We start from the raw sequence: 15,287 nt of genomic DNA, 5'->3' as shown, positions 1-15,287 counted from the left end.
TGTACAATGGGTAATTTTAAGGGGGAAAAGCATTAAAAATAAATCTATGATAGTAACCCCAATGCTGGAGCATTCTTCTGTAACACTCACATATGGAGCGACTTCAGTAAGTTAATGGCTCAGGAATTGACCTGTTTTCACATGCTTAAATCTTTATAGTCAGTTCCTTTTTGTGAAGAAAAAAAAAGCAGTTGTACTATGTAAAAGTCAGTTTTAATTTGATTTGCAAAACCCAGTTACTCCAAATTTGAAAAAATATACTTGCTGTTCTCTTTCAGAAAATACCAACATTCAGTAGGTGTTTGTCAACACCACAGTCTGGAGATGCAGGGTATATCCTCAGAGGCAGTATCTTGATGTATGTGATGGGGCTTGGAAGTCATTGTGGCTCATGTTTTGACCATTTGAATGTAAGAGCGAAGGATGAAAATAATTGAGATATAAAATTGCAACAACATTTAGGCACTGTCTAGTGCAGTCTGCAATGAAAGGTGAAGTTTAAAGTCTGGATGTAGATAACTGAATTTTAAACCATGCTCATTTCATTGTTCATTGCTTCATTTCAGTCTTATGCTAGCAACATAATCTCATTTGCTATAAAATTAATTTTGCTGTATAAATGACATTCGTGATTTTGCCTTCACAGCAACATTTGGAATGGTGGGACTGAAATATGTGTCCACTTGAAGTGTGTACTAAACTTGAAAAGATGTGGATGCTGAGACTAGTAATGAAATGCCACGCTTTGTTTTTAAATGCATGTAGGGAAGAGAGATTGGTTGGCTAAACAAAAATCGTGATGATGCGTTTGACTTAAGCATCATGTTTGCTTGGAAGTGTGAAAAAGAAACACTTGTGGAAGGATGTGATATAAATCAGAGAATGTGTACTGAAAGGTCAACCAGACTGCTAAGTTTGTTTTTCACAGAGGATAGCACTGACATTGTGACAAAGCTTGTCTACGCAGTCATGTGATGTAAGGGTTAGACTGTGCATGGCAAGGCTAATACTCACAGAGCTTGAGAACAAAAGACAGTTGTTCATTCAGGGTTGTTCAAAAAGTCCATGTGCTGAGTTCTTTCTTGCCACTAATAAACTTTTGCACTCTGATATACCTGTGTAGTTATTTGCGGTATAAGTTATGTGGTAAGGTGTTTAATCAACTGTGCTATTTCACTGTGTACTAAATCTGTAATATTTCTCTAAATTTCATTTTTACTGGTGTTTTATAATCAGCTGCAGTATGTACTCTAGGATTGAATGCAAATCTTTTGAAGGATATTTTATGGTTAGTATTATCTTACATATAGAACACTGTTGAAGCTTGTCACATTGATTACCTGTTTGGAACCACAAATTTAAAAGTGTTTGTTCATATCCAGCAAATTCTGTAACATGTGGGTCATAAAATTCACAAAGCAAAAAGGGTTTCTTTCTACCATCTTTTTGCAGTCATTCTGATTCAAAGAGTGCAAGTAAAGTCCATGATAAATTACGTTCGTTTAAGCTTTTGATGATTGATTATGTTTGCAGCAGAAAGTGATGTCATGTTTCTTCTACAATGTACATTCTTAGAATACTGTACTTTAACTGATATAAGAACAAGTTTTTTTAACACAAGTAATACGCATTGCAGTTCAAGTAGCTACAGCCTTGCCCAAACCACACTTTGCTGTTTATTTCATTTAGAGCGATATTTCCTGTTTTTATTTTAATTTGAGAAGACTTGAAAAAAAGTGACTTCACTATGTTTCCTGGTAGCGTTCCATGGTTTAATCCCATATTATTCGCCCAATTAACAATCGAAACTGCCCTTTTGTACACACTAGTGTAGCTCTTAATATTAAATCAGGTCGAACAAGAAGCGACCAACATCCGTCAATAGTTGTATCATTAGTAACATGTCATTTTGAGGCGCTGTGGAGGGGGAAGACGTCGGGGAGTGCTGGCGTTACTGTGTTCCTGAGTATTCATTGTAAAGGTCATGAAGCTGATTTGGTCACCCACCATATCTATTTAGACGAAAACATGGGACGTGAGGAAGCATCTTGCTGCCTTTGCTACAAACACTAAAACGTAGGTGCAGATCACGTGGTGTTGCAATTGTTTACCTTCGTCGAAGGCCTCCGTCACAGGAAACGTTATCTCGTAGATAACCATGGCAATTTATCGTAATAAGAGGGATCCTGTATAAGAAATTGTCAAATGGTCATTTAACAGAGCTCGCATTCATTGGTATCGCTTACCTATTGCATAAGAATCTAGCTTAGGCAGGGAATCAGACTTATTCCGGAGCCACTGAGGTGGTATCTATTTGCCCAACAACGGAAATTCTCCAAATGGGTGAGTCTGCGACTTCGATCAAGGTTTCAAGAATGAAGCTGAAGACCAACACGATAAACATGAAGATGAAAGGAAAAAAAAAAAAAGAGAGAGGAAAAAGTTTTATTTAGGCTAACCAAACTAAGCTCTTTAGCTGCTCAGTTTTTATGTCGTCCGTTAGTCTCAAGATTGAGGATTTACAAAAAAACAAAACATAGGGTATTTATGTTAATACGGTATTTACAGTTAATCGTCGTTGTAAAGCAGACTCCAGTTTCTGCGGATGCTGCTTTACCCCTTGGGACCGTAGTTACAAAGCAGCAGCAAAGACTCCCGAGGTAAAGTAACAGATTAATCCGCGGGTTGTGGATAATTCGTCGAAATTACGGAGACAAGTTGTCCTCTCATTCCCCACACGCGGGGGCTGGGGTGGGAGGTAAGCAACGACTTCGCTTCATGAATACAACCCAAGGTGGACAAAAGATTTGAACAGACCTCACTAGAAGTGTGCATAGTGTTGAGTCATAACAGCCCATAACCATTGCGGTGCTGCCGAGCGAATCCCTGTTTTAGAACATGTCTGTGTGAAGATGGCGGAACTATTAGTTGGAGGGTAAAAGACGACAGGTATCATTCCATGGGCATGGCACAGATAAAGTTGCGATCTTATCACTTCCAAGGCGTGTGTACTTTGCCTACTTCATGCAGCATGCACGTTGAGACCTGACCTGACATCATTTAATCTTTATCATCGAACAGAAATCTGGTTTCAAACTTATCTCTTGTAAAATCAGAGCGCTCTGAAATTTTCTGATCGATGTTTTGTTCTATGTTGTTATGTGTTGTTTAATACACCGTATCATAGTGTTATGTTGTATCTCAGCAAGATAAACGAGCAAACACACACACTAGTAACAAGTATTGCATTGAGGTCACGTGCACAAGCTGCTGTAGCTCAGTCGGTGTGTCATCAATCACAGCAAAGCCGTTACTTGTCGGTCCGTTACGCCACGTGCACAGAGTCCACAAAACTGATTTACAACCGTCAGCGGCTGTGTGTGAGGAATGTTACACCGACTGCAGTTTCACAGGTGTAACTAGTGTGTACACATCTGTACCTGGAGCACCAAGTCAGTGAACACCTTCATCCCTTAGTTGCTGAAATATGTGCGTGTGTTTGTGCGTTCGTCAATGCGATTAATACTAGCCATGACATGAAGTTCGTAAGCCAGTTCTCAAGGGACAGCCTTCCAGAAAGTGCCATGCCTGGTCACGTGGCGAAGAACAAGTAGAGGTTCCCGGTGTCCTGAGTGAGTGGCAACCGTGATTTGTAAAAAGTCATTGGTTTGTGTTCTCTGCATTTGTATCCTATGAGGGATATTGTCGGCATAAACATTGATATGTTGAGCACAAGGTATGTTGTAGTCTGGTGTAGAAGCTTTCTGCCCCTTACCACGTAGAACGAACTCCAACCCCCGAGTGACCCCACTGTCTTCTTGACCCACTCAAATCTTGCTGACCGCCCATCCCACATTTGCAAGAAAGGATATTCAGGTGCTTGATTTTCATTCTCAAGATATTTATGATAGTCTTCTGCCACTACCGGCACTCATGTCAACCGCCTGCATCCTGTCGTTCTCAGCTGTAGATTGTGTTATGGAAGTTGTAAATAATGTAATCAGCCTATATAACTGTCATTGTCACCAACTATTTTTTTCTTGTGCCAGGCACGTGGTTAGATAAAACTGTTTTTCAGAAACAGTTTCTTCTAAAACGACAAGTCCGCTGAAAAGAAGAGTACTCAAAGGCAGGAAGACCATAAAATTGTTAATGACTTTTTTCGGAAATCATATTTTTATGATAATTGATAAACACAAAGCTTTCAGAGTATATAAAGTACCAACAGTCGTACTGAAAATATTTCGCCTGCTCCAGACTGATTTCATTTTCAGGCTGCCCTCATCTTCTCTAAGGTATTGTTTGCATTCCTAACTTTTTGTTGATCACAAAAAGAAGCTAAATCATTCTATCTGACACCAATTATCTTAGAACAGATATAGACAATACTGTTCCTATCATGGACAGAGAGATTGCCAAACCAACATACAAATGAAAAGGATGAAAGACTCTCAATAAACGACTGATAGAAACGGTCTAAGATTGCTTGATTAACTGAAAACCTATTGAGCTTACGAAGGAGGTACAATATTCAAATAACCTAGTACTCCCATGTGGAATTTCCCAACTGTGCCATCTTTATCATGGTGTTCTTCATCCACAGAATGTCAGCAACACTTGCTGCTCTTGTTCTTGTCATCGCCTTCACTGTCAGTGGGACTGGTGCTTTTCAGTGTTCTTCGTTTGCCAACGGCTGTAGCACCCCCCTCAACATGGATGTGTGGTACAAGAAGGAGTTCACACCTGCCTGCAACATACACGACGTGTGCTACCGCTGTGTAAGTCTCTCTTGTCTACTCTCTATACTCTCTGCCAGCCTTGACAACTGCTTAACATGACATGAAACGTGTTGAACTTCTAAATGATGTTGAGAACCGCAAACTGTCGCCTCTTTCTGAACTTTTAGCCAATTTGAGACTCACTCTTTAAGCTTTACACCATTAGACTATAGTCTGGACAAACAAAATGTTGTCACTTTGTTTAGGACAAACGACTATCTTTGATGATTCACACAATAAACACCTGATCGGCTTCTGGTTTGAACAGGGAGCTCGGTGGGGCATCAGCAGGGCCAGGTGTGACAGCGTCTTTCGCAGTGACATGCTGAGTGTCTGCCCTCGTCAGAGAAACCCGTTAGCTTGCTCTGTCGTTGCTAACACCTATCACGGGGTCGTGGTGTTAGCCGGGGCGCCCCGCTACCGTGCCAGGGGCAACACTCCCAGCGAGTGCAACCAATCAGCAATCAAAACAATCTGTCTGAAAAAACATTAGGCGGACAAATGCTGGAAAACAAAATAAACAATAGAAAAAAACAACCTGTTTTTATTAATCAGATTATTTTACATCAGCTACGCGTACACACATATAAGTAAACGTATACTTAGAAATACCTTCTTGCCTTAAGTACTGACCATGCCATATTATTTGTCATAGACTACTTTTGTTTACTTCAGTACTGACTATGTTATGTCACATACACATACAAATGACTTTTTGACATCAATACTGACAATGTTACAGTTACAGCCTTAAGTAAAGATGGCGATTTCTTGAAAACATTTTACACCCATGAAGAACAAAATAAAACAAAATATGATCCACGAAGTCATCTACTACTCCGTTTACCTCTTTACCTTCCTCGGCACATTTCCTTTGTATCAAGACAACCATCAGCTAAGTCCTGTGTACTCACAAGTGAAATCAGTTTTAATTTAATTGTGTTTACATGACTACATTGAGAACGGACCTAAGTTCTGCTGTGATTATAAAATAATACCTTGATGTGATTACTTGATTCATTGATATAAATAAATAAATACACTTTCTGTGTAATGTCCTTGTGTTTGCAGGTGTGTGCGTGCGTGCGCATGCCAATACACTTGTTTCCGGATGGAGACAAACACAAAAGCCACTAAATGTGATGACACTGACTCCAGTAAAAATAACCTCCGTCACGGAGTCGTGACCACCTAAACATCCGGGTCACTGAAATGTTGAGACATGGCATAAAAATAGACTGCGGGTAGCTCACCGAGGCCTTGTTATAGCTATGGGGAAATCACAGTGATCATACAAAATTATTTTATGTCTAATTAATTAAGAATGTTTGTTACATGAAGCCGTGTTACCAACAAGGTTAAAACTTTTTAGTCTTGTCTTCATATGGACTTTAGTGACATGGTCGAGGAAAGTGGTGTGTGTTTACTTGTGTGTGTATGTGTGTGTGTTTACTTGTGTGTGTGTGTGTGTGGCATGTAATGGGGTGTGTGAAATAACAATAACATTGCGACATGTCACGTGGTACTAAACATTCTAACCCCATTCAAAGACTAGTTTATCCTCTTGTATCGCCGCTGTGTGCCTCCAACTGAGTGTTGTGCCTGACAAGAGCCTCGGAAAAGAAGAAAGCCTCTAAACATAAACCCACACGACACAAACATGTCAATAAACCAACACAAGCGAGTACAACCACTAATTTGTTATATTAATTCTTCTGATGGTCATTTTGCTCTCTCGGGAGGCCTGTAAAGCTGACAGTCGTCACCATCACCCAACTTCGAATTCAATCTTTATGCTCCTCGCTTTGTCTCCTACTGCAAACCAACATTAATTGTGGTTTTTCCAGAGATAATAATAAACACATTTAACATCCTAGTGATAAAATTATCAGCAAAGTTTTGTTGATAATGACATACTGATTGAAATCTAGGATACGCACGTTTCTATTTTGTCCAATGCTTCCTTTCTGAGCCAAAATTAGAACCTCCAGGATTTGGTTTCGTCCATTCAGGGTGTGATCCTGGTGGACTCCTTGTCTGTCACGACTTATGGAACACGATCTTTGTGTTATAAAAGATCCTCACACTTACCTCTCACCTTCACTGGGGCGAGATATGTTTTTACCACAAAGAAACTCTTACAGGTATTCTAGACATTTTTTCACTTTTTTTTAGATACTTAGACAGGCTACAGTGCATATTAGTTTCTACAACAGCCTCGTTTTAACAACGGTCTCTAGAGTTAACAGCGAAATATTATCTTTTAATAAAGTTTCTTTTCTACATTTCCATAACTATTACTTGACACATGTTAATTAATCCTGATGGTCTCGATCCACAGAAGAATGAAGACAGACACAACACGAGCCATACTTCTGGTCGTCGGCGTCGCTTTTGCTGTTCAGGGGGAGATAATCGAGCAGGACACAAGTGATGGTCAGTGCTCAGCAGATGCCAACGGTTGCAGCATCCCTTTCAACATCAACGTCTTCTTCAAGGAGGAGTTCACCCCTGCTTGTAACATTCATGATGTTTGTTACCGCTGTGTGAGTGGCTCATCTGTCCTAATGCTTGTATTCATGTATGACTGCTGATTCATAAGATGACAGGATTGTGGACACGGGTAAATGCACAAAGTGATTCAGGCAGACACTGCACTTTCTCTCTATCCTCTCTCTGTCTCATTCACTCTTTTTCTCTTCATATCCACCTTCTCTCGCTCTCTCTTACTCTCTTCCCTCACACACCCGTGTGCATGTATCCCTGTACAAACTTCTGTTTATGTTGACAGGGAGCTCGCTACAGCATCAGTAGAGACAGGTGCGACAGCGTCTTCCTCAGCCAGATGCAGAGTGTTTGCCCTCGTCAGCAGCAGTCAGACCTGTGCCTCACGGTGTCCAGACTGTACTACGAGGCTGTGAAACATCTCGGCTTCCTGCGCTACCACCTGTCGTGGTTCACTCCCAGCGAATGCAGCAACCCAGACATCAGACTCTCTTGTCTACAGAACCATTAGCCGCCACAAGGACTAGCAGTCGACAATCTTTTCCGTTTAAATGTTTTGTATGTCCATATATCTGTCTACTGTACATGTTTGCAGACCCAAAAATGTTTCAGTAAATATAAACTAAGTTATCATGTTTTCTTGCTTTGATTCTATGAAAGAGAGAGAGAGAGAAGGAAGGAAAGAAAAAAGAAAGAAGAAAAGAAGCGAAGAATGTGCACTCAGTGAATGTTACCCACGACACATATTGCAGCTACGGTTGCTCCCTCACCACGTGCGACCTAATCGTTACCAAGGGATCTCACTCCCGAATCTGGCGATGACGTACTCTTCGATTATCGGCGTCGTGCCGTGTGCAAAGCGCGACACAGAGTAACATGACGCAGACGATGATAAGGCCTGGCAGCAAAAGTAAATCTGTGAGCAAAAGAATCCAAAACTATTTCATGCACCTGTAATAAAAGTCCTGCTATGGAGAGAGAGAACGCTCCACCCGGGAAATCCTTTGCCGCGGTGTCGTCACCACAGAAGTCCGTTGCTTTCACGTTAGCAAAGCCTCGGGGTAAGCTACCCGTAAGAAATGCTGTTTCACCAGTTCAGACTCTGGACGAGACCGAAGAAAATTCGGGTGCGGTTCGGAGGCGGCGCAAACATCGATATGACAGTTGGTACATGGGTAAACGGCGTCCATTTGACCCGTATGCTTTCACCAAGGATTATCCCCCTCCAGCAGGTCAATCCAGTCCGGAGGTGCGTGACCTGAGAACCATACAGACACCGAGATTGAAGCCAACCTTGGCCTCGCGTTCGCCCGATAGACGAAGGAAAAAAAAGCGGATTAGAGAAGGAGAGGTTACGAGTTCTCCTCTAGAGGTTCGTTTTGATCCGACCATCCCAACACGTGACCTGGAGCCCATAGTGGAAGTGGAAGATGACAGAGAATATAAAGTAGCAACACGAGGACTCGATGCCCCGAAGAAAGACCTTCAAAGACGGCAGCAATGACTGTGACATCGCTTGACGATGAAACGAATACAGAAGAGATATCGCTGGACGAGACAACCGTTGAAGGAGAGTTGCTACCAGTCAAGAGGACCCCCAGAACCCACAGAGAAGCATTAATAAGTGACAAGACAACCCCGTTGTCTCGCGAAGAATCGCCATTAAAGCATACGACGACCCCAGTAACGACCGAAGAAGCATTATTTTGGGATCAGACATCATCGTTAGTGATTGAAGATTCATTACTTCTGAACGAGTGGACCTCATTAATGATTGAAGAAGAGTTACTACCGGGCGAGAGGACCCCGGTAACGACTGAGAAGACTTTCAGCGTGGACATGACCATTGCAGAGATGATCCAACAAGAGTCCGTGGACAGAGAGTCCACAGGTGAGAATGCTTCACGGTTGGTTGGTTGGTTGTTTTATTGACTGCTTTGGCGAGAAAGTACTTTCACTTTTCAATATGAGAAAGAAAACCTCGAGAGCTATCCCAGCAAAGAGGTGTAACATACAGAGATTTCTATTTCTAACTGACATTTCGTCTACTACTGAACAGCCAAGCTGCTGAGGATACAAAACAAATCGTTCCTACCAGGATATGTTCTGCTAGGCACAAAGCCCTTAAATTAGACTTTTGTGCTAAATTTTTAGTTGTATATTAATTGACTTTGTTAATTTTTGTTAATTAGTTTTACCAGAAAATGAACTACAGGACAGTGTGAGGACAAAGCATTGAAAATAACTGATTCATGCCATTTTGTATTGTCAATCAAACCAAATCCTGACCCGATGACAGATAAGAAGTCCGAAAAAAGCAAAGAGAGAGATGATGAGTTGTGGGGTCTGCCAGAACTCCAGCCTCCACAAACAAGAGAAGAAATAACTGGTGAGAGACATAATTCACCCTGTAATTCTGTTCTGTTGTGCTCATATCTCTTCTGGTCTTGTCTAGTCTGGTCTGCTCAGCTCTGGTCTTGTCTAGTCTGATCTCCTCAGCTCTGCTCTGCTTTGGTCTTGTCTAGTCTGGTCTGCTCTGCTCTGCCTTGGTCTGCTCAGGTTCGACTCTTCCTTGGTCCTTGTCTGGTCTGTGACAAATTTGTGATTCTCTGTATGTGACAGGCATGGCACGATTCCTAGTCAACATGAAATATGCAGGACTTCTACTCTCCATCTTTCCCCTGTTTTTACTTGTGGCTGTGGCTGCAGACCTGTATATGGAGTCCCTCAAACTCTTAACAAGTTAGTGTTCGCTTTAATTAATTACCTGTTCGTATGACTAAACTGAATAGTACCTCTAGTCGATTAATCTTCTAGCTGTGTTTGAGCTCTGTTTTTCGTAATAATACCTAGCAGTATCAGGGGTTAATGTTTATGTTCACTGTTAAAGTAACTGTTACCAGACAATGCCAACGGTAAAGTTCATGGTCTAAATACTTCTTAGGATGATTAACTCTGAGTGTTTCTTTTTTGTACCTGCCTTGGTGGGATGATTTTAACTTGCTACTCGTGCTCAGTTTATTTTTACCTGCCAGTGAGTATGTTCTAGCTGCTATTTGTTCGAGAGATCGCAATTGAGAGTATCCATGGTAACCTTTCAGTGAATCTGATATACACCATGATGCTTGAGGATGTACTAGGCAGCTTCCTGGGGTGCGTGGCTTTTGGATCTCTCATGTCAACGCTGTTGCAGAATTCTGTCCTCTCTTTCACAATCGTCATCGGCATGGTCCACAGTCAATGTCAGTATGCCCCTGACCATCAGTGCTGAAATGTCTGTCTTCCTCTGTCTGCCTCTGCCTTGTGTTTTGACACTCAAGTGTTCCCTCTGGCACTCGCGGTGCTAATGTTCTGTTAGTAACAAACACTAATCATTTTTTTCTGACCAGAACCTTTTCAAGTGTTTTGTCTCGTGCTTATCGCTCTGTCTGATACTACACAGTACTGTCAGTACAAAATTCGGCACTGATGCTGATGGGTGTGGAAGTTGGCGACACCATCCATAACTGTATCATGGCTTTCCTCCTCAACGGCGACAACTTCCGTAGAGGTTTTGGAATCGTCGCTGCCTACGACATCTTCAACTTACTGAAGGTGAGAAATGACTTCACAGCTGTACCCGGGGATGGACTGGCGGGTAGTATGGTGCACTTTCTGTACTGGGGGATGCACTGGTGGGTAGCATGGTGAACTTAACTCCTTTCACCAGCAGCTGTAGCTAACAGTTACCCTGGACTCTCTGATCCTTGCTGACTCTAAACTTTCTGGCTCTTGACAACTCCGGATATTCTGTCAGCGAGGATTTTCAAGCTCACTAATGGTTCCTCCATTTGTTGTGCTTTGTCCTGCCTCACAGCTGCTGTGTTTTTTCCCGCTGGAGACCGCCACGGGCGTGATATTCCGCCTCTCGCAACTCCTCACCTCCACCATGCGAGAGTACCATGACGAGAGAGAACAACTCATCCAGCACCTCCCTTGTGAGATGATAGGCAACGAGGAGCTTTACCCGGAAACCTATTTGCTGCTCACGATAACCAGAACGTTTACCCGCTTCGTTGCCATGGTGAGCGTGTGCAGGTGATAACCAACACACCCAGGTGTTGCGTCATTTTGGATCAGAAAGTTTTCCACCTGGAAATTTCTTATGCCTTAGAAAGTGTGTCGGTATCCATACAAAAACCAGCCTGGTCTCATGCTACATCGGCATTACTGATAGGGGATATCGAATGTTTAGGGGATAATTTTTCCTGCCAAACCTTTAGAAGTATGTATTTGAATTTGACTGATATTTATAGCCTCGTGAAGAAGAAGTCTTTTTCAAATGACCTCTCAATGTGTCTATGAAAGACTAGAGAGGTGCCGACTGTTTTGATAATTAGATAAAACTTAGTCCAAGATTCCTATGGAAAGAGGTTCGTGCAGACGAGGTGAGGTTGTTAGCATAGTATGCTAAGTGGCTTTACTAAATTAAGATTGACCAAACTATTGAAAACCCATGTTTCAGGTTCGACGTCCAGTCATTAAGCAGGACAGCCTGAGAGACAACACCACCTTGACCCTGCTCAGCAGCAGTGAGTGCATAGAGTCCATGTCTGTTCCCGTCCACGTCTGCAATAGTGTGACTCGTGGATCCTTCACCCTTCTCTCTTTCCTGATTCTGTTTCATGAACAAAACATCATTTTGATAGGTTCTGCAGTTTGCAATGTTGGCCGGTGGTTCATTCTGAAAACCTTTAGCTCCTGGTACTGTTAATTCCTCAAAGTTCAGGAGAGGGTATTTTCTTTCGACCATGCCATGCCATGTCTTTTTTTTTTTTAATTCGTTTTAGAAAACAGTCTACAGACTGACCGCCTCGTTACCCTCGGTATAGACATTAATTTGTCCTCCCGACCTCCCAACAACCCGTGCCAGGTGTCACCCCCCTTGACTCACTGTGGCAGGGAAAGGAAGCCTCCTCAGCAACTGGCCATACTCGGATGAGCTTGCAGGCTTCCTCTTGCTGATCACATCGATGGTGTTCCTCACCCTGAGCATCTTGGCCTTCATCTACGTGATGAGGAAGGTGCTTTGCCTCCCTGCGTGCTGCGTGTGCGTTGGGTGATAAACGGTTACTTCCCTGGACGAGGCCGTTACGCCACAGGTGACAATAATAATAACAACAATAATCACAACAATAATAACAACAACAACCCAGTTCTGAAATAGATTAATGGTGTTTGGCTGTACATTTTTTTAGGCTAATAAATCTTAGTAAAAAAAATTTGCATATTTTCTCACAAGCAGAATGCGTTTATATATACCCGCATTCATATATAAACACACACACAGAGTTGGTTGAAGACATGATGAAGATGTGGTCAGCCTATGTTTGCCTTCAGGGTGGCTGACGGTGCTGGTGGCAACAGGACTCGGGGTGGTGATTGATGTGGCAGGACTAGCTTTCATCGTCGTCATCATCTTGATGGCGCTGGGCTTCTTCCGGCTGCGGCGCGCCTTCCCCATCATGCTGGGCCTGGGCCTGGGGCGGATGGTCAAGATCGAGTTCATGGCATTGAGATCCAGCACCGTCCGCGACTGCCGCAAGTACGTGGTCATGGTGACGTATCGTTAGAGCGCTGCCCTCGGGTCACGTGTCATGTTGGGTCAGGGTTCATCAGTCTAACCCATTCATTTCACGAAGGTGAGTCAATATATGTTTTGATCAGCAGATCAGTAGATGCTATCCACCTGCTATGGTAGGTAAAACTATAAGCATTAATACTTAGAATAAAATGTCACACAGCCACTTCGCAGACACGCTCGGATGACTTTGTCATGAACTCTAGTATGATGGCTGCTTGACACCTGTCACATATGCAAGTTTTCTCTTCTTCCATCTCTTAGGTCGACAGAGGTGGTCATCATGCTGTTGATATACAAGATCTTCGGCATCTTTCTGTGGTACGCCCTCCCCTTCCTACGACAAGCGCCGCTGCACGCGGCCAAGAAAATTGGGAGAAGTGTGAACATGTACACCATAATATCTGTTATCTACTTCCTGGGGGTCTTCGTCCTGATCCCCTTGCTGGTGTACGGAATCTCCTTCTTAGCCTGGCAGGTGGAGCTGGTGTTTTGTATCGTCTGTCTGGCTCTCATCGACTTCGTGATCATCGTTAATGTCCTACAGGTCAGAGTGCACGATAAACTTCCGGGATCACTAGCATTAAAGACCAACCCGAGTGCCACTTGTTTTCTAGCTGATGGTCTTATAGCCAAGGCTCTTCGGTTATATCTTTGCTGGCGTTACCATGACCTATGAGGTCACACAGTTTCCGTCTGTGTTGGTTGCAGGCTAAAATCAGAAGTCGACTGCCTTCGTGCCTGCAGACCTGGGCCAGCTTTGGCATCCCTCGGTGGATGCGGTCCTACCATCTGTTTGAGAGCCAGCGAAACAAGAAGTTCTTCAGCGTGCTGGCAGACGGCAGCTACCGCATGAGCTGGATGAGCTTCACCTCCCTGGCCTCCAGCACTCTCCGTAGAGTCCGCAGCACCATGTCTCGCAGAACGTCGCAGGATCCTTCAGGAGAAAAACAAGATGTCAAACAGTAGGAAATGAACACTTCCTATGGACTGCTGACTTAGGTCACGTGATCCAGCCAGTCCTGGCACTGGCGCCAGATACAGAGCGCGCCCAGTTTTCATTTGGACATACGCTGTGGGGAATGTGACCAAATATTAATTGAATTCGAGATTAAATGCAAGTAATTTTTTTAGCGTAAACAGTTTCGCTGTTAATCTCTATGGAAAAAATTTGATTAACTGTAAAAATCGGTGTTCTTAGGCAGGTTCACTATTTCACGCTGATGTCAAAGGTGTAAAGTACTTGAGAAATATAAACCTTAGAGATCCGTGAGTGCAAGTCAAAGTTAGGATGTGTGTGTGTGTGTGTGTGTGTGTGTGTGTGTGTGTGTGTGTGTGTGTGTGTGTATTAAGTTTGCGTATTTATACATATTTGTGTTCGTAGAAAGGTTCTGCTTATTTCCAGTTGCCCCTGATACAGAAACAAAAGACAAGACCGCGTTTCCCATCATTGGTATCATCAACAGACCTCTTCTCCATCCCTTTAGAAACTTTGTTCCGCTAAAACACTTTGTGAGCAGAGGACAAGAGGCAGTAGCTGCAGACAGGAACAGTTCCCGACAGTCCCAGTCTGCCCTCTAAGCATGAGGTTCACTTCCTGCCTCTGGTATCAACATACAGAGTTCAGGGGAGCTCCACCTGCTACTGTCATCCACTGACAGTGATGCTGATTAGTCCTAATGATGATGATCGGTGCATTATTACTTAGTGCAGGAATAAACTTCTTCACTCTTATATATGCTAACACTGTCACAGACAAATATAAGGGAGGCAACTACATATAAGATGCAAATAGTGGTTGCTTCCCTAGATTCAAAATTTTCCTCCGTTTGGCTGTTTACATCTAAGCCTCATTTCTCATTTGTATTATCATCTTGTGCGACTGATAGGGTAATATCCACGGCTTACTATTTTTGTTGTTTTCTTTACTTTACGTTTGCATTGTAAAAAGAACGATAGATCAACAGGAGGACAACTTACACCAAGCATGACATTCGTGTATGACATGACATATACCGATGTACGCGAGCGTGCAGTGAGTTTATGGTCAACATCATTAAATTATAAACTCTCACTTCCTTCGTAGGTTTATGCTCCCTGCGCATCTATTGAAAGAGGGAGAAATAAATTTACAGTTATCACCTTTACCCACGATCCTCTGCCCTCAGTCCGTGCTTCAGGCAATCGTTCTTGTCCGCTGCTCGTCTCTTTCTTCTCCATTTGCATGAATTTCGTGCTGCAGAGACGTTTTCTGATTTGTATATATATTTATTTATATTATATATATATATATATGACGTCAGCACATTTTCAAAACGAATTTGCTTTTTTTCCTCTTTATCTTTCTCTTTTCTCTCTCTATCTCTCACACAAAGAGACAGAGA

General features: G+C 42.7%; 2 protein-coding genes across 2 annotated transcripts; both read left to right on the top strand.

The window, feature by feature from the left end:
• The first annotated feature begins 3,995 nt into the window (after positions 1-3,995).
• Positions 3,996-5,808, top strand: LOC112577231. Its single transcript, XM_025260260.1, has 2 exons — positions 3,996-4,778; positions 5,047-5,808. Exons 1-2 carry the CDS (start codon positions 4,584-4,586, stop codon positions 5,269-5,271), a joined length of 420 nt encoding a protein of 139 aa, XP_025116045.1. The 5' UTR covers positions 3,996-4,583; the 3' UTR covers positions 5,272-5,808.
• A 1,731-nt stretch (positions 5,809-7,539) lies between these two features.
• On the top strand, positions 7,540-12,803 carry LOC112553420 (sodium-dependent phosphate transport protein 2B-like). Its single transcript, XM_025220621.1, has 9 exons — positions 7,540-9,174; positions 9,583-9,672; positions 9,906-10,025; positions 10,385-10,525; positions 10,726-10,877; positions 11,140-11,346; positions 11,788-11,854; positions 12,225-12,424; positions 12,663-12,803. The coding sequence occupies exons 1-8, from the start codon at positions 8,784-8,786 to the stop codon at positions 12,383-12,385; spliced, it is 1,329 nt and encodes a 442-aa protein (XP_025076406.1). The 5' UTR covers positions 7,540-8,783; the 3' UTR covers positions 12,386-12,424; positions 12,663-12,803.
• Positions 12,804-15,287: the final 2,484 nt, after the last annotated feature.

The sequence above is a fragment of the Pomacea canaliculata genome, linkage group LG12 (assembly GCF_003073045.1).
Source record: "Pomacea canaliculata isolate SZHN2017 linkage group LG12, ASM307304v1, whole genome shotgun sequence".
Lineage (NCBI taxonomy): Eukaryota > Metazoa > Mollusca > Gastropoda > Architaenioglossa > Ampullariidae > Pomacea > Pomacea canaliculata.
This window is presented reverse-complemented; position numbering and strand designations above follow the sequence as displayed.